Below are 20159 nucleotides of genomic sequence, written 5' to 3' on the forward strand. Positions count from 1 at the left end.
GCCTTATGTTTAGAATGGAACTCATTAAAGTGAAAAATTGTTGCTGGCTAGGCGGAAGTGTGTTTGCCTCTGTGTCGGGCATGTGGTCCACATCTCACAATTACTGAGGCATTATTTTATTTCTGAGTAATTACATTGGTCTAGTCAGGGCCTGTTCACTTGAGCAAACAGACACTTAAGGTGTGTAGTTAAAGTCACTTGTATAATGTACAGGAAGAATGAAAATAGGAAGGCATTAGGTCCTTATGTTACCAAGAACAGGAGTTTAGTGGAAAGGGCATGAGATTGAATACCAGCTTTGTCATATATTGGCTTGTTATGACTTTGAGCACACTCATTATCGTCTTTGAACCTTAGGTTGTAGTCTGTAAACTGTCCATGTTATTATTATTATTCTTAGGATTCAGAGAGATTAATTATAAACAACCACAGTACAGCACCTGGTTACAATGGTAACTGTTACTAGAAATGGACTGGCCAGCATGGAAGCTGTTTCCATGCTCAGTGAGGCTTCCAGATAGATTTCTTTCTTTTTTTTTTTATTATTATAATTTAAGTTCTAGGGTACATGTGCATAACGTGCAGGTTTGTTACATATGTATACTTGTGCCATGTTGGTGTGCTGCACCCATCAACTCGTCAGCACCCATCAATTTGTAATTTATATCAGGTATAACTCCCAATGCAATCCCTCCCCCCTCCCCCCTCCCCATGATAGGCCCCAATGTCTGATGTTCCCCTTCCCGAGTCCAAGTGATCTCATTGTTCAGTTCCCACCTATGAGTGAGAACATGCAGTGTTTGGTTTTCTGTTCTTGGGATAGTTTGCTAAGAATGATGGTTTCCAGCTGCATCCATGTCCCTACAAAGGACATGAACTCATCCTTTTTTATGGCTGCATAGTATTCCATGGTGTATATGTGCCACATTTTCTTAATCCAGTCTGTCACAGATGAACATTTGGGTTGATTCCAAGTCTTTGCTATTGTGAATAGTGCCGCAATAAACACACGTGTGCATGTGTCTTTATAGCAGCATGATTTATAATCCTTTGGGTATATACCCAGTAGTGGGATGGCTGGGTCATATGGTACATCTAGATCTAGATCCTTGAGGAATTGCCATACTGTTTTCCATAATGGTTGAACTAGTTTACAATCCCACCAACAGTGTAAAAGTGTTCCTATTTCTCCACATCCTCTCCAGCACCTGTTGTTTCCTGACTTTTTAATGATTGCCATTCTAACTGGTGTGAGATGGTATCTCACTGTGGTTTTGATTTGCATTTCTCTGATGGCCAGTGATGATGAGCATTTTTTCATGTGTCTGTTGGCTGTATGAATGTCTTCTTTTGAGAAATGTCTGTTCATATCCTTTGCCCACTTTTTGATGAGGTTGTTTGTTTTTTTCTTGTAAATTTGTTTGAGTTCTTTGTAGATTCTGGATATTAGCCCTTTGTCAGATGAGTAGATTGCAAAAATTTTCTCCCATTCTGTAGGTTGCCTGTTCACTCTGATGGTAGTTTCTTTTGCTGTGCAGAAGCTTTTTAGTTTAATCATATCCCATTTGTCAATTTTGGCTTTTGTTGCCGTTGCTTTTGGTGTTTTAGACATGAAGTCCTTGCCCATGCCTATGTCCTCAATGGTACTACCTAGGTTTTCTTATAGGGTTTTTATGGTATTAGGTCTAACATTTAAGTCTCTAATCCATCTTGAATTAATTTTCGTATAAGGAGTAAGGAAAGGATCCAGTTTCAGCTTTCTACTTATGGCTAGCCAATTTTCCCAGCACCATTTATTAAATAGGGAGTCCTTTCCCCATTTCTTGTTTCTCTCAGGTTTGTCAAAGATCAGATGGCTGTAGATGTGTGGTATTATTTCTGAGGACTCTGTTCTGTTCCATTGGTCTATATCTCTGTTTTGGTACCAGTACCATGCTGTTTTGGTTACTGTAGCCTTGTAGTATAGTTTGAAGTCAGGTAGCGTGGTGCCTCCAGCTTTGTTCTTTTGACTTAGGATTGTCTTGGCAATGCGGGCTCTTTTTTGGTTCCATATGAACTTTAAAGCCGTTTTTTCCAATTCTGTGAAGAAACTCATTGGTAGCTTGATGGGGATGGCATTGAATCTATAAATAACCTTGGGCAGTACAGCCATTTTCATGATATTGATTCTTCCTATCCATGAGCATGGTATGTTCCTCCATTTGTTGTGTCCTCTTTTATTTCACTGAGCAGTGGTTTGTAGTTCTCCTTGAAGAGGTCCTTTACATCCCTTGTAAGTTGGATTCCTAGGTATTTTATTCTCTTTGAAGCAATTGTGAATGGAAGTTCATTCATGATTTGGCTCTCTGTTTGTCTGTTACTGGTGTATAAGAATGCTTGTGATTTTTGCACATTATTTTTGTATCCTGAGACTTTGCTGAAGTTGCTTATCAGCTTAAGGAGATTTTGGGCTGAGACAATGGGGTTTTCTAAATATACAATCATGTCATCTGCAAACAGGGACAATTTGACTTCTTCTTTTCCTAACTGGATACCCTTTATTTCTTTCTCTTGCCTGATTGCCCTTGCCAGAACTTCCAACACTATGTTGAATAGGAGTGGTGAAAGAGGGCATCCCTGTCTTGTGCCAGTTTTCAAAGGGAATTTTTCCAGTTTTTGCCCATTCAGTATGATATTGGCTGTGGGTTTGTCATAAATAGCTCTTATTATTTTGAGGCACTTTCCATCAATACCAAATTTATTGAGCATTTTTAGCATGAAGGGCTGTTGAATTTTGTCAAAGGCCTTTTCTGCATCTATTGAGATAATCATGTGGTTCTTGTCTTTGGTTCTGTTTATATGCTGGATTACGTTTATTGATTTGCGAATGTTGAACCAGCCTTGCATCCCAGGGATGAAGCCCACTTGATCATGGTGGATAAGCTTTTTGATGTGCTGCTGAATCCGGTTTGCCAGTATTTTATTGAGGATTTTTGCATCGATGTTCATCAGGGATATTGGTCTAAAATTTTCTTTTTTTGTTGTGTCTCTGCCAGGCTTTGGTATCAGGATGATGTTGGCCTCATAAAATGAGTTAGGGAGGATTCCCTCTTTTTCAATTGATTGGAGTAGTTTCAGAAGGAATGGTACCAGCTCCTCTTTGTACCTCTGGTAGAATTCAGCTGTGAATCCATCTGGTCCTGGACTTTTTTTGGTTGGTAGGCTATTAATTATTGCCTCAATTTCAGAGCCTGCTATTGGTCTATTCAGGGATTCAACTTCTTCCTGGTTTAGTCTTGGAAGAGTGTAAGCGTCCAGGAAATCATCCATTACTTCTAGATTTTCTAGTTTATTTGCATAGAGGTGTTTATAGTATTCTCTGATGGTAGTTTGTATTTCTGTGGGGTCTGTGGTGATATCCCCTTTATCATTTTTTATTGCATCTATTTGATTCTTCTCTCTTTTCTTCTTTATTAGTCTTGCTAGCGGTCTGTCAATTTTGTTGATTTTTTCAAAAAACCAACTCCTGGATTCATTGATTTTTTGGAGGGTTTTTTGTGGCTCTATCTCCTTCAGTTCTGCTCTGATCTTAGTTATTTCTTGCCTTCTGCTAGCTTTTGAATGTGTTTGCTCTTGCTTCTCCAGTTCTTTTAATTGTGATGTTAGAGTGTCAATTTTAGATCTTTCCAGCTTTCTCTTGTGAGCATTTAGTGCTATAAATTTCCCTCTACACACTGCTTTAAATGTGTCCCAGAGATTCTGGTATGTTGTATCTTTGTTCTCATTGGTTTCAAAGAACATCTTTATTTCTGCCTTCATTTCGTTATGTACCCAGTAGTCATTCAGGAGCAGGTTGTTCAGTTTCCATGTAGTTGAGCGGTTTTAATTGAGTTTCTTAGTCCTGAGTTCTAGTTTGATTGCACTGTGGTCTGAGAGACAGTTTGTTATAATTTCTGTTCTTTTACATTTGCTGAGGAGTGCTTTACTTCCAATTATGTGGTCAATTTTGGAATAAGTGCGATGTGGTGCTGAGAAGAATGTATATTCTGTTGATTTGGGGTGGAGAGTTCTACAGATGTCTATTAGGTCCACTTGGTGCAGAGATGAGTTCAATTCCTGGATATCCTTGTTAACTTTCTGTCTCGTTGATCTGTCTAATGTTGACAGTGGAGTGTTGAAGTCTCCCATTATTATTGTATGGGAGTCTAAGTCTCTTTGTAAGTCTCTAAGGACTTGCTTTATGAATTTGGGTGCTCCTGTATTGGGATAGTTAGCTCTTCCTGTTGAATTGATCCCTTTACCATTATGTAATGGCCTTCTTTGTCTCTTTTGATCTTTGATGGTTTAAAGTCTGTTTTATCAGAGACTAGGATTGCAACCCCTGCTTTTTTTTGTTCTCCATTTGCTTGGTAGATCTTCCTCCATCCCTTTATTTTGAGCCTATGTATGTCTCTGCATGTGAGAAGGGTCTCCTGAATACAGCAGACTGAGGGGTCTTGACTCTTAATCCAGTTTGCCAGTCTGTGTCTTTTCATTGGAGCATTTAGTCCATTAACATTTAAGGTTAAAATTGTTATGTGTGAACTTGATCCTGCCTTTATGATATTAACTGGTTATTTTGCTCGTTAGTTGATGCAGTTTCTTCCTAGCCTCGATGGTCTTTACATTTTGGCGTGTTTTTGCAATGGCTGGTACCGGTTGTTCCTTTCCATGTTTAGGGCTTCCTTCAGGGTCTCTTGTAAGGCAGGCCTGGTGGTGACAAAATCTCTAAGCATTTGCTTATCTGTAAAGGATTTTATTTCTCCTTCACTGATGAAACTTAGTTTGGCTGGATATGAAATTCTGGGTTTAAAATTCTTTTCTTTAAGAATGTTGAATATTGGCCCCCACTCTCTTCTGGCTTGGAGAGTTTCTGCCGAGAGGTCTGCTGTTAGTCTGATGGGCTTCCCTTTGTGGGTAACCCGACCTTTCTCTCTGGCTGCCCTTAAGATTTTTTCCTTCATTTCAACTTTGGTGAATCTGGCAATTATGTGTCTTGGAGTTGCTCTTCTCGAGGAGTATCTTTGTGGTGTTCTCTGTATTTCCTGAATTTGAATGTTGGTCTGCCCTACTAGGTTGGGGAAGTTCTCCTGGATGATATCCTGAAGAGTGTTTTCCAACTTGGTTCCATTTTCCCCCTCACTTTCAGGCATCCCAATCAGATGTAGATTTGGTCTTTTTACATAATCCCATACTTCTTGCAGGCTTTGTTCATTTCTTTTTCTTCTTTTTTCTTTTGGTTTCTCTTCTCGCTTCATTTCATTCATTTGATCCTCAATCGCTGATACTCTTTCTTCCAGTTGATTGGGTCGGTTACTGAAGCTTGTGGATTTGTCACATATTTCTCGTGTCATGGTTTTCATCTCTGTCATTTCATTTATGACCTTCTCTGCATTAATTATTCTAGCTGTCAATTCTTCCACTCTTTTTTCAAGATTTTTAGTTTCTTTGCGCTGGGTACGTAATTCCTCCTTTAGCTCTGAGAAGTTTGATGGACTGAAGTCTTCTTCTCTCATCTCGTCAAAGTCATTCTCTGACCAGCTTTGATCCGTTGCTGGCGATGAGCTGCACTCCTTTGCAGGGGGAGATGCGCTCTTATTTTTTGAATTTCCAGCTTTTCTGCCCTGCTTCTTCCCCATCTTTGTGGTTTTATCTGTCTCTGGTCTTTGATGATGGTGACATACTGATGGGGTTTTGGTATAGGTGTTCTTCCTGTTTGATAGTTTTCCTTCTAATAGTCAGGACCCTCAGCTGTAGGTCTGTTGGAGATTGCTTGAGGTCCACTCCAGACCCTGTTTGCCTGGGTATCAGCAGCAGAGGTTGCAGAAGATAGAATATTGCTGAACAGCGAGTGTACCTGTCTGATTCTTACTTTGGAAGCTTCCTCTCAGGGGTGTACTCCACCCTGTGAGGTGTGGGGTGTCAGACTGCCCCTAGTGGGGGATGTCTCCCAGTTAGGCTACTCAGGGGTCAGGGACCCACTTGAGCAGGCAGTCTGTCCGTTCTCAGATCTCAACCTCCGTGTTGGGAGATCCACTGCTCTCTTCAAAGCTGTCAGACAGAGTCGTTCGTGTCTGCACAGGCCTCTGCTGCTTCCCCTGTTGTTTTTTAGCTGTGCCCTGTCCCCAGAGATGGAGTCTACAGAGACAGGCAGGTTTCCTTGAGCTGCTGTGAGCTCCACCCAGTTGGAGCTTCCCAGCGGCTTTGTTTACCTACTTAAGCCTCAGCAATGGCGGGCGCCCCTCCCCCAGCCTCGCTGCTGCCGTTTGGGTTAGATCGCAGACTGCTGTGCTAGCAATGAGGGAGGCTCCATGGCCATGGGACCCTCCTGGCCCGGTGTGGGTATAATCTCCTGGTGTGCCCGTTTGCTTAAAGCGCAGTATTGGGGTGGGAATTACCCGATTTTCCAGGTGTTGTGTGTCTCAGTTCGCCTGGCTAGGAAAAGGGATTCCCTTCCCCCTTGCGCTTCCCAGGTGAGGCAATGCCTCGCCCTGCTTCAGCTCTCGCTGGTCGGGCTGCTGCAGCTGACCAGCACCGATTGTCTGGCACTCCCCAGTGAGATGACCCCAGTACCTCAGTTGAAAATGCAGAAATCACCGGTCTTCTGTGTCGCTCGCGCCGGGAGTTGGAGACTGGAGCTGTTCCTATTCGGCCATCTTGCTCCGCCCTCCCCAGATAGATTTCTAATTATCAAACAACAGCAGCATGATTTTCGTTTGGAAATCACTGATCTAGGATAATAGAGGGAAGTTTCCATCTGGAGGAGGAGCTTGTGATCTTGCTAAACGCAGAGCAGCAGTTTGGATGGTCTGAGGGTCCAGAGAGAAGCAAAGGGCTTCAATCTCTCTGCACCCCCTCAGATAACAAGATGGGGTGTCAGTTTTGGAGTCTTTTTTGATGGATAGAAAGGGTTTCTAGCAAACCATACAGATGGCCAAGGATAAGGAAAATGCATAAAAATAAATCTAGGAGACTAGAAGGTGTTGTACCTCATCAAAAAATAAATACATATATTTAGGAATGTAAAGAGTTTTAAATACAAGATAGCAACCAGTAGTTCTGTTTCCACAGAGGACATAACTCTGTGACTATACAGTGAGATTTCATGAGAGAAACCTTCTGGTGGGACTGAAGGTTCCACAAAGGCACGGGTACTGAGAAAGTATAAAGGTCATCTTTTGGAAGACTTAAGAGGATATTTCTGAAAATATCTGTTTCAGTCTTGCAAAATACCATGTGTTGGTTTCTAGACCCAAGGAAACAAGGCCACACCCACAGAATACATCTGTGAAATGTGGCCTTAATTTTCTGTGACTATTTCCTTTGATGTTCATGGGAAGTGGATTTGTGGTAGAATTCTGAGGATTGGAGATGCAGGCAGATTCAATTACTTAACGCATTTACTGATCTGTCTACGGAGTGTAATGCTAAGTAAACCAGACTCAGCTGTCTCAGTAAGTCTAGTAGGAAAGGCAAGACATTGATCAGCCATCTTCAAAAATAAATAAAATGTTGACAGTGAGGGCATAACAGCAGTGGGTCTGGAGGGTTCACCAGGGTCTGGAGGGTCAACGGCTTCCTTGTTGTGAGAGATGGGTGAGAGAAGAACATTCCAGCAAAGATAGAAGCAGATGAAAGGGCCCTGAGATTCGAAAGAAAAGCCAGAATGTCTGGAGAATAGAGAAGAGGAGAGACGCATTGATGAGGCTGAAGGGGTCAAGGCGGTTAGGTGGGGCTTTGTAGGATTGTCAGGATTTTGCTCTATCTCCTAAAGGCAATGGCAATCCACAAAGGGGATTCTGGGAATTCTGGCTGCTATGATGGGGTGGAGTCTGAGAAGATGTGAGGGGTAGAGTATTATCGGTGGAAGGGATGGGCGTGAGTGGATTCACAGTGTTTCAGAGTTAGTTGTATATGGATTTTCTGAATCCAATGACAGAGGAAGTTGTAGCTGACTCATGAGAAAAAATTAGCCTTGAAAAACCTGACAGGGACAAATATTACAGCTTAATTTAACTGGGAAATTTATAGTATTTGAAAGTTATCATAATCTTTGTTTAGTGTAACAGCAGCACTTACCAAAAGCGACTTCTGGATTCTTGGATATAGGGTCCCGATGATCTGAGTCTTGCCATTACAAAGTTGCACAGAGAAATAAAAGCTGTTGTCACAAAAATGTTAAACTGATTATGAATACAGTAGTACTCATCGAGCATCTCCCTGCCTCCTGCTAGTGTCAACCCTTTCTGACAGTAGGAATATTCTTGTAGGTCGCCTCTTTGTGACTGTCTGATGCAAGGCGAAATTGCAATTATTACAAGGGATATGTGTTTACAAAAAGTCTTTAAAAGCAATGAGGGAATATGGGAACACTGCCTGAATCTTGCCCACAAGATTTGGCCAGTTGGGATTTGGCAGAGAGAGACCTGTTAACTTTTGAAGAAATTAACATCTGCAAGGATAATCACATAGTGAGCCTTTGAAAGAGTATGATTCAAATATCTAATGATTAAGAGAGGCCTTTGGGAAAATCAGTGGTGCTCTCGAATAATTTTACAAAAATTAACTTTATGATTTGTGCTGTAGAAGTCAAATATGAAATAATTTTGTAGAAAAAATTCTTAGCCCCCTCCTCCCAAATAAACCATCATTGGACTCATTCTTTGTTTATTCCAAGAATGGTCACATATTATATTCTAATCACATATTATAATCTAATTTTTATTAAAGATAGGCATATTTTCAAAATAAAGTTTTTCCCCAGTGTTCCTTCTTGTGGTAAAGTACACATAACACAAAATTTACCATCGTAACCATTTTTAAGTGTACAGTTCAGTGATATTAAGTGCATTCATTCTGTTGTGCAATTATCACCACCGTGCATCTTCAGAACTCTTTTCATCTTGCAAACCTAAAACTCTGTCCATTAAATAATAACTCTCTGTTCCCTGTCTCCCTAGCCCCTGACAACCACCATTCTACATTCTTTCTCTATGAGTTTGGCCACTCTGATACCTCATGACAGTGGACTCATACGATATTTGTCTTTTTGTGACTAGCTTATTTCACTTAGCGTAATATTCATTGTATGCATAGACTACATTTTTCTTATATATTCATCTCTGGACAGACACTTGGGGGGTGGCTTCCACGCTTTAGCTGTTGTGAATAATGCTATGAGCAGGTGTGTACAAGTATCTCTTCCAGACCCCACTTTCAACTCCTTTGGATATATACTCAAAGGTGGAATTGCTGGATCATGCTGTAATTGTTTTTTAAGCAATCGTCGTATTGTTTTTCCTAGAGGCTGTACCATTATACATTTCTATCACACATTACACATGTGTTCCAGTTTCTCTACATTCCCGCTAAAACGTGTTATTTTGGTTGTTGTTGTTTTTTTTAATTAGCCACCCTAATGGGTATGAGGGGGTATCTCTTTGTAGCTTTGATTTGCGTTTCTCAATGATTGGTAAACATTTGTATTTCTTCTATTTGAAATATCTATTCAAAGCCTTTGCCCATTTTTGAATTGCATTGTTTGTGTTTTTGTTGTTATTGTTGGGTTTTAGGAGTTCTCCATAAAATCCCTTATCAGATATTTGATTTGCAAGTATTTTATCCAGTTCTGTAGGTTGCCTTTTCACTCCATTGATAGTGTTATTTGATACACAGTTTTAATTTTCATGAAGTCTAATTTGTCTACTTTTCTTTGTCTGTCAAAATAAAATTTTGATTAAATCTGTTTTTCTTACCACTAGTTAGCGTAAATTTTTTGTCTCCATTTAGCAATTAGGATTTAACAATAAGGACCTCCTGGATACAGATAACTTGATGTGTGCATTTACAAGGAACTGAGAAATACATTCACATTATGATGGAATATTTTGATGAAGAAAAAGGCAATGTCTAACATTTATATCATAAATAATCTCTAAAGTTTTTGCCATTTTGGGCAGGTATGATGAGGGAAGATGAAAGGACCTATAAGAAAAAAAAAAAGATAGATAGGATTGAATGTCATTTTATACATCTGATAGGGGTTTCAGAAAGCAAGTCTTTGTCATTTTCCTTTTTGCCTATATGTGATTTGCAATGGGGTCAGACTCCTCAATAGTTATAAATGTGATCTTGAATATGATCCCTACTATTTGTTTTTCAGGTTGCAAGTGGCTATCTCGTGGTGGGGTTTGTCTATGTAATGGAATTCATTGGCATGAAGTCTCGGACATGGGCATCTGTCCATTTGCATTCTTTTTTTGCAGTTGGAACTCTTCTGGTAGCTTTGACAGGATACTTGGTCAGGACCTGGTGGCTTTACCAGATGATCCTCTCCACAGTGACTGTCCCCTTTATTTTGTGCTGTTGGGTGCTCCCAGAGACACCTTTTTGGCTTCTCTCAGAGGGACGATATGAAGAAGCACAAAAAATAGTTGACATCATGGCCAAGTGGAACAGGACAAGCTCCTGTAAACTGTCGGAGCTTTTATCACTGGACCTACAAGGTCCTGTTGGTAATAGCCCCACTGAAGTTCAGAAGCACAGCCTATCACATCTGTTTTATAACTGGAACATTGCGACAAGGACGCTTACCATTTGGCTAATTTGGTTCACAGGAAGTTTGGGATTCTACTCCTTTTCCTTGAATTCTGTTAATTTAGGAGGCAATGAATACTTAAACCTCTTCCTCCTGGGTAAGTAGTTAAAGTATATTTAAATTTGGCAGTGAAGTGAGATTTCTAACGTGTGTGTGTGTGCGTGTGTGTGTGTGTGTGTGTGTGTTTCTGTGTGAATTTGAGAAAAAGAGTGTGTTTTTAATAGGCCTTTTAAAACCAGGAACAATACTGCCAACCATATTATTATGATATCTCTTAGCGTTATGTTGTAACACGTGTACATATGAGGGGATTTCAACCAGTTCATGGAAAAATGGAATTAAAAGATAAAAATTTAAAACATAAACTTTCTCAACATGATTGCCATCAAGGTCAAGACATTTTTGTAAGACATCAGCCATTTAGTCCATCCCTGAAGAACTGAGGGTCCTGAGAATGTACCCATGTCAATGCGATCTTATTTACACTATTAACTGAAGAAAAATGGGTGCCGCGTACAGATTTTTTAAGATTAGGAAACAGAAAGAAGTCAGAAGGAGCCACCATGAGAACTGTAAGGTGGCTGCCTAGTGATTTCTCATCAAAATTCTTGCAAAATTGCCCTTGTTTAATGAGAGGAATGAGCGGGCACATTGTCATGGAGGAGAAGGACTCTCTGGTGATGTTTCCCAGGCATTTTTCTACAAAAGCTTTGGCTAACTCTCTCAAAACACTCTCATCATAAGCAGATATTTTCATTCTTTGGCCCTCTAGAAAGTTAACAAGCAAAATGCCTTGAGCATCCCCAACAAACATTGCCATGACCTTTGCTCTCAACTGGTCCACTTTTGCTCTGACTGGACCACAGCCCTTCTTGGTAGCCATTGCTTTGGTTGGGCTTTGTCTTCAGGATCACAGTGGTAAAACCATGTTTCATCTCGTGTTAAAATTCTCCAAAGAAATCCTTCAGGATATTGATCCCACTAGTTTAAAATTTCCATGGGCAGTTCTACCCTTCTCTGCAGCTGATCTGGGCACAACTGTTTTGGCACCCATTGAGTGGAAAGTTTGCTCAACTTTAATTTTTCAGTCAGAATTCTGTAAGCCAGACTAATTGAGATATCTGTGGTATTGGCTATTGCTTCTGCTGTTAATCTTAGTCCTTGTCAATTAGGGCTTAAACAAGATGTATTTTTTTTCCTCAGTGTGGATGCTCTGCCCCTGTGGTCTTCATCTTCAATATTGTCTTGTCCTTTTCATAAGGCATCAGTGATTTCACCATTCTTCCACCCAAGCTTCACCTTAAATTTGATGTTTGTTCTTGCTTCAATTTTAGCAGAATTCATGTTGCTCTAGTGGGAGCTCTTTTCAAAGTGTTATCTTATTCTTCTTAGTGCCTCAAACTAGCTCCTCTTCAGACATGTTCTAAGAAGTTAGTACAAATTTCTTTGAGTGCAGAAAAAAATCTGAAGACACATGCATAGTTTTTTCATAATATGCACTTTCCATCAACTTTTTTTCTTTTTTTTTTTGAAACGGAGTCTTGCTCTGTCGCCCAGGCTAGAGTGCAGTGGTGTGATCTCAGCTCACTGCAATATCCGCCTCCTGGGTTCAAGCGATTCTCCTGTTTCAGCCTCCTGAATAGCTGGGATCATAGGCACGTGCCACCATGCCCAGCTAACTTTTGTTTTTTAGTAGAGACGGGGTTTCACCATGTTGACCTGGCTGGTCTCGAACTCCTGACCTCAGGTGATCCGCCCGCCTTGGCCTCCCAAAGTGCTGGGATTACAGGCATGAGCCACAGTACCCTGCCATCCTACCTTTTTGAAAACTCCTTGTATTTTCCATTTGAAAAAAAATGCATCTGAAGAATTTAGTTCCTCCCTTTCTGCCTTCTCTCCTTGCTCATCTTTTTCACACCAGTTCCTAACCCAGAGTTCTTACCAGGGGTAACTTCTATAATGTTTGGGTTGTACCCTTTCAGATCTATTTCTATGCATTTTGTACATGAAGCATGTGCCTGTAGTTCCAGCTACTTGGGAGGCTGAGGTGGGAGGATTGCTTGAGCCCAGGAGTTCTAGGCTGCAATACGCTATGCTAATCAGGTGTCCACACTAAGTTCAGCATCAGTATGGTGACCTCCTGGGAGCAGGGAACCACCAGGTTGCCTAAGGAGGGGTGAACTGGCCCAGGTCGAAAATGGAGCAGGTCAAAAGTCCTGTGCTGATCAGATCTGTTTCTATGCATTTCCGTACATTTGTGCATATAAATGTTTTATATTTTAATATAAATGAGATCACTCACCATATATTATTCTTTGTAAGTTGCTTCCCTTTTAAAATTTAATATGCCTTGGCTATCTGGCATCTCTCAACCTTCAGGTGTCCTTAATTTATAAATTTTAGTTGGTAAAATAACTTTTAAATACATGCAACTATAATTTATGTTGTCATACTTGTTTCATTTTAATGGCAGGTTAAATCACTTTAGATAGCTTGAGATGTGACTCCTAGCATAAACCAAATTTGAACTAAAACGTGAGAGAAATATTAGAAACCTCTTTTTATCCATCTAGTCTTAACTCCTGGTTATTTCTTTGTAGGCTGCCTGTATTTTATATTATCCTCAAAACATCTTACTTCTAAATTTTTATGCGTAAACATCGTGCCATCTCATTAAAGTGCTCTGATGACACATCTGTTTTTTTTTTTTTTTCCGATTTTCTCAGCAGACACATCTGTTTTTGTTTATTATAGCTCAGCAGGAATTATGAGAGAAGTCGTTTTAAAAAAAAAAAAAGATTTACTCTTTTTTTTTTTTGAAGCAAACTAACAAGTTTATAGAAAGAACTTGTCTTGACTTCAAACTCATTCTCTATGACAGTTTGAGATGGTGCAGTATCCCTAGAACAGAGTGGCCAATGGTAGGTGTGTGGACTGTGGATGCGGAAGCTTAGGAAGGCTAGAAGTTTAGATCTTCGTGACATAGTTTTTTACTTTTGCCAAAGACATAAATTCTCAGAAAACTGGGCAATCTCATAAATACAAAAGTGTTCCCCAAGACAAACACACATGGTTTTATATTATCTACCATTTTGGAATTTTCATGTCAGTACCCTTCCCACTAGTACTGTTGCAGATGGGTGCTTCTGCTCAATAGTTCTCTGCTGTGAAATTTTTGAACAAGTTTTTATCTCCTGAGATGATTTGGGGCTGGTGGGAATTTGGGCTCTGGTTTTGTGCCATTTGCAGGTGCCAGAAGGATTATGAACATTAGAGCATTTCACAGGAAATGCTCATCTTCACTGCAGTGAGTTTAAAAGTGGCAGGGCTAACTGCCTCGCAGGAATCCTTACAGAGTTTCTAAAGGCCCTGGAAGTGAGGAGAGGGCTGCTCATGCCTTTTGGGTAGTGGGTTAGAAGGCGGGGTCCCCTCATGCAGTCAGGTGCCTAACCTCATAGAGGGCTGCTTGCTCAATGACAGGTGTAGTGGAAATTCCCGCCTACACCTTCGTGTGCATCGCCATGGACAAGGTCGGGAGGAGAACAGTCCTGGCCTACTCTCTTTTCTGCAGTGCACTGACCTGTGGTGTCATTATGGTGATCCCCCACGTGAGTTATCTTATGTTTTATTTAGGGAATTGTTAGTTATACCGTGACAGTTTGATGGGAAGAATTTAGCTTGTTACAGTTAAGTATGAAGGTCAATTCAGAGTATGATTTGGACAGAGTATATAATTAAAAACATGTTTTCTTTAAAACAGTCTCTTTCTGTTATATAAGTAATATATGTTCATTTTAGAAAATTTAAGGAGAAAAACATGAAAAAAAAAAAAAGCCTAACCTGGGTGCAATTACTCACACTTATAATCCCAACAACTCAAGAGGTTGAGGGTAGGAGGATGGCTTGAGTTCAGGAATTCAAGGCTGCAATGAGCTCTGATCATACCACTGTACTCCAGCCTGGATGACAGAGTGAGACCTCATCTCAAAAAAAAAAAAAAAAAAAAAAAAAGTTCATAATCCCAATTCCCAGAGATGACCAGTGTTGTATTTTGTAAACGCAATAATCTTGTGTGAGGAAAGTCGATCACACTTTCCAGCATCATCATACTGAACATTCACTCATTTATTCATTCAACAAACATTTATCCACCATCTTTTATGTGCCAGGTGCTGGGAACACACAGTGCATCAAGTTTCCATAAGTGTAACAAGAGGGCATATGGCACCCGTGTGTACTCTTTTGTCTAGGGTGGTCGAGGATGGTGTGCCTCTCAGAGGAGGTGACATGTGATCAGAAACCTCAATGAGGGAGGCAGCCATGGAGACATCTGAAGGATATGAGTCAGATATTCAAGACTGTTGGAGTTTCAATACACTGTTTTTCATTGCAGGAGATTAGTAGTTTCCAATGTCTGGTATGCATACACACCCCGAGGAGCTTGCTTTTAAAAACAGTTTCTTAGTGAGAAACACTACCAAGAAATTCCTGAAATGACGTTCACATTCCTATATTTTGGCAAACTGCATCCCCGCAAAATACCTCTTGCATCCAGAAGTGCTTCCCCTCTTCCCAAAAAAGATGTTTTCAGACCTGTATTTTAATTCTTGATTTGCAAAATGTCACTATAACAGTACTTAAAATATTTTATTTAATGTTCTCCTGTGATTATATAATCATTAAGCAATAGTATATCAACATTTAGAGCAAAGCATTTTAAGTTTTGCATATCGTTTGAAATTTCATTTAAGCTAACGAGTGACTTCCTTTTATAGTAGCACTTTACTTAACGATTAGGATCAGTGAGCCAAATATTTTATGTAACGAAATTTCCAGGTGATTGATACCAACTAACTGAATGCAACAAAACTACTCAGGACAAGGCGGTCTCTGCTAATTCGAGGGAACTTCATCCACACCTTTAAAAAAGTAGTTTGCAGTTAATGGTAGTTGAGTAGATGACAGCTGCCTTTAAGTTGGTGAAGAGTTGGGGAACACCAGAACCTTTGAGTTCTACAGTAATAGGGAAGATGAGAAAGAGGAGATTTCTAGAAATAGAGCATTAACCTACAACCACAAATATCTCCCCGCCAATAAATTTTTCCCCAAATGATAAGGTCAACACAATACAAATATTAATTTAATTAATAATTGTTAATTAATTTAATTTACAATTGTAATTAAGGTGACATTAGCTCTTTAATAGAGGCATCCCAGAATCTCAGTGACTTAACATGAAGGATGTTTGTTACCTGCTCATAGAAAGTGCCATGTATTTGTACCTAGTTGGCCAAAGGGGGAGTGGTGAGTGGGTGTTTGGGTCCATGGAGTCATTCAGGGATGCAGACTGACAGAAGCACTGCCGTCCTTAACACATCAGCCCCAAGGCCACCCTGGGTCTCAGCGTCCAGCTGGCAGATGCGGGAGGAGATTTCAGAATACAAGGTGTATTTGTTAGTTACCTTTGGAAGTGGAACACATTAGGGAGAATAAAAACCCAGGTGGAGATAAAGGTTTTGCTGTTGAGGAATGAATCAGCCACAAAGAAACAAATGAACAAAAAGTCTGTACTAATAGTTCAGTTACCACTTTCAAATTATTTTCTGAAGAGAATTTATAAGCCAGGGATTACTGCCACAAAGGACACAATTTGTTTTGTTTGTTTGTTTATTTCTAAAATAAATAGATTAAATAGGGACAAGATCTCAGTCTGTTACCCAAGCTGAAGTGCAGTGTTGTGATTATAGCTCTCTGTAATCTCGAACTCCTGGGCTCAAATGATCCTCCTGCCTTAGCTTCTCCAGTAGCTGGGACCATAGGCATGTACCATCACACACAGCTAATTTTTTGTTTTTCTGTAGAAATGGGGTCTTGCTATGTTGCCCTGGCTGGCCTAAAACTCTTGGCCTCAAGTGATTCTCCTGCCTTAGCCTCCTAGTGCTGGGATTACAGATGTGAGCCACTGGGCCCAGCCCACAATTTGTTTGTATGGCTCCTTGATTCATTCTGCTGGATCAGTTCCAGAAGGAGTGGGGAAATTCTTGGTGCCACCAGCACTATCTGGTCGTGTCTCCTTCCAAAACAGTCTTCCCAACTGGCTTTTATCACAGTTCAAACCCTCCAAAGTGGATGGGGAGGAGAGACACTAAAACTTTCCTCTACATTTCATAAAGATGAAAAGCTTTCTCAGACTGTGAATAGAGTTTAATATATTCAAACAGAAAAATCAGGCTCTTCATTGTTCTGAAAAAATACTGAAGGATTAGAATGTTTTAAGTAGTGATTTTAAAGATTTTATATTTTCCTTTAAAAATATTACTTGTGATGATCTATTCTGCTAAATTTTTTTTCAGAAACATTATATTTTGGGTGTGGTGGCAGCTATGGTTGGAAAATTTGCCATTGGGGCAGCGTTTGGCCTCATTTATCTTTATACAGCTGAGCTGTATCCAACCATTGTAAGGTAAGGATGAATTATTTTCTGGTTGTTTTCCTGTTGTCTTTCACTTGTGTGTCATTTCATTGTATTTGGCCTTTAAATGTAAATGCTTCTTTTTCATAGACGTTACCTGGATCTCTGAGATGGGAAAATGGCATGCTGATACTAATTTTTAGTCTGAGGCTTTGTACCATATTAGCGAGGATATTAAACAAATTATTTTGAAATACCACTCTATTATTCCAAAAACATTTTAAGTTTCAAGTACCATAGACTTCCACTGAGTCTCTGTATTGACTCAAAACTAATTTCTCAGGATGTGTCTCTCCATGTTCTGATGCCAATTGTGTTAGTCTGCGTAGGCTACTGTAACAAAATACCACAGGCTGGGTGGCTTAAACAATAGAAATTTATTTTCTCACAGTACTGGAGGCTGGAAGTCCAAGAACAAGATGTCGGCAGGTTTGGATTCTCCTGAGGCCTCTCTCCATGGTCTTCAGGTGGCACCCTCTTGCTATGTCCCTAAGGGGTCTTACCTCTGTGTGCACCACTGATGTCCCTCCCTCTTCGTATAAGACACCAGCCATATTGGATTAGGGCCCCACCCTAACAGGCTTATTTTAACTTAATCACCTCTTTAAAGACCTTATCTACAAATGCCATAAAGTACAAGGGGTTGAGACTTCAACACTTGAACTTTGGGAGGGACAACTCAGCCCATAACATCAGTAATCATTGGCTCCCTGAGATTACCTCATCTGGAGGTTCTCAAAGCTGGCAGCTCATCAGAGTCACTGAGGCATTTCATAAAAAATACCAGTCTTGGGTCGTTACACCAGACCTGCTGGATCAATCCAAGAATGAGACTCGGGATTTTTTTTTCTTTCTTTTTTCGAGACGGAGTCTCCTTCTGTCATCCAGGCTGGAGTGCAGTGGTGTGATCTCGGCTAACTGCAAGCTCTGCCTTCTGGGTTCAAGCAATTCTCTTGCCTCAGCCTCCAGAGTAGCTGGGATTACAGGTGCACGCCACTACACCTGGCTAATTTTTGTATTTTCAGTAGGGACGGGGTTTCACCATGTTAGTCAGGTTGGTCTCGAACTCCTGACCAGCCTTGACCTCCCAAAGTGTTGGAATTACAGGCGTGATCCACCGCGCCTGGCCGAGACTCAGGATTTTTAACAAGTCTGCAGGTGACTTAGAGTTGCCACCCCACCTCTTTGGGAATGTCTGATGTGATTCCCACTGATCTGGGAACCTCAGGAACTTTCAGGCTTTTAAAAAGCTTTTCCAAACACATTTTACTTGGAAACTCTTTATGTGGTAAAGAGGACAGAGGTCCTTTATGGAAGCTCTGTTGGGTACCTGGAATCCCCCCAGTTCTCCTGCCTTCTTGCTCCAGGGGGCTGCAGCAGAACTTCCAGGCCTTAACAGTGCATCCTTTGTAAACCACAGTTCTTGTTGCAGCCCTATGTCCAGATAAGACAGCTGAGACCAGGGAGATCAAGTACCTGGTGCAAGACACACAGCTGGGACCCCAGCTATAAAGAGAAGGGATCCTTTCTCTGATTCTCCATTGGATTTTTTTTTGAGACAGAGTCTCACTCTGTTGCCCAGGCTGGAGTGCAATGGTGTGATCTTGGCTCACTGCAACGTCTACCTCCCAGGTTCAAGTGATTCTCCTTCCTCATCCTCCTGAATAGCTGGGATTACGGGTGTACACCACCATGCCCGGCTAATTTTTGTATTTTTAGTAGAGACAGAGTTTCACCATGTTGGCCAGGCTGGTCTCGAACTCCTGACCTCAAGTGATCCACCCTCCTTGGCCTCCCAAAGTGCTAGGATTATAGGTGTGAGCCACTGCGCCTGGCCCATCAGACTTTTTGACTCTTTTTTTCAAAATGATCCTGTATTTTAAAGTGTAAATAGTGATTAGGGTCACACTGCTGCCAAGAGATGCTTGTCCCACAGATCTCCCTCTGTGAAATTCCATAATAGTTTCCTATCTGCAGTCCTCCCTTAAATCCTCCAAGTTGCATTTTCCTAACACCTGCTTTATCAATAGAAGTTTTCATTTTCTAAGGGAAAAAATTTGTTAGTGAGCTTGGATAATTTCTTAGCCTGTTAAAGACCCAATCTTAATGGCAACAAATAAACAAACAAGATATTAAGGTTTTTCACAGGAAACTTTTAAAAAAATCTAACTGCTCAGCTAGTGGGTTCATCCCTTTTAGGAGTATATTATTTGTCATGTGTTACAAGTGTGAAAGGCAAGTGACTTTCTGTAGAGATAAGTCCATATAACACCAGCCCAGAGATGCCTCCTCCTTGTCTCCACAAGCAGGAGGGATGTAGGACCTGGAAAATCCATTAGTCAAGAGATAGCATAAATCCTTCCCTAGGAATTTTCCATGCCCACACACCTGCCTGCTGAAATGCTAGGGCAGGCAGCCCTGTGGACAAGGATGGGTAAGTACATTTATGTTGGCTGTAGATAGATTAATGGATATCTAGTTGGATGGATGGATGGATGGATGGATGGATGGATGGATGGATGGATGGACGGATGGATGGACAGATGGATGGATGGGTGGATGGAAGAATGGATAGATAGAGTAGGTACACACATATATCTAAGAAAAAAGTTTATCAGACTAATATGTGACCGGGGTATAGAATAGCAGAGGAATAACTCCCTATGTAATTGTCTATTAGCCCAGTTGTCTGAGAGTAGAGTTTTTCTTCTTCCTCCCTACTTCCCCTCTAGGTCACCCAGAGTGCTTGGGAGAGCAGTCTAATAATAAATACATCTTCTGTCCATTTTACAGGTTGTGGAACTGGGATTCACACAAGATTAGGGTCATGGTCAAAGGCACTTGGCTAGTCAGCGACCCATCAGAACTCAGATCCACATCTTCTGGCCCTTTCAGATACCCAGTGAAATACATGAGAATTTTTATGGGAGACAGTGCTTAACATTAGCAAGGGATGAGTTGCTGGCGGTAGAGCTTTAGTAGCAGAGGGGAAGAAGGTATTTTGGGGTAAGGGCTGTGTGGGCTCTTCTCAGATCATATTGTGAAAGTGGCAGCCCTGTGCAGATGTACAGT

General features: G+C 40.8%; 1 protein-coding gene across 1 annotated transcript in view; it reads left to right on the forward strand.

Annotated features, from left to right (window-relative positions):
- The window catches only part of SLC22A16 (solute carrier family 22 member 16), a 56990-nt gene that overhangs the window by 28685 nt on the left and 8146 nt on the right, over nucleotides 1–20159 (forward strand). Inside the window, exons 6-8 of the mRNA XM_010366022.2 lie at nucleotides 10181–10712; nucleotides 14096–14223; nucleotides 16969–17078. Coding sequence (XP_010364324.1) covers nucleotides 10181–10712; nucleotides 14096–14223; nucleotides 16969–17078 — 770 coding nt within the window. The remainder of the gene's footprint in view (nucleotides 1–10180; nucleotides 10713–14095; nucleotides 14224–16968; nucleotides 17079–20159) is intronic.

Source organism: Rhinopithecus roxellana, chromosome 4 (assembly GCF_007565055.1).
Source record: "Rhinopithecus roxellana isolate Shanxi Qingling chromosome 4, ASM756505v1, whole genome shotgun sequence".
NCBI classification, from domain to species: domain Eukaryota; kingdom Metazoa; phylum Chordata; class Mammalia; order Primates; family Cercopithecidae; genus Rhinopithecus; species Rhinopithecus roxellana.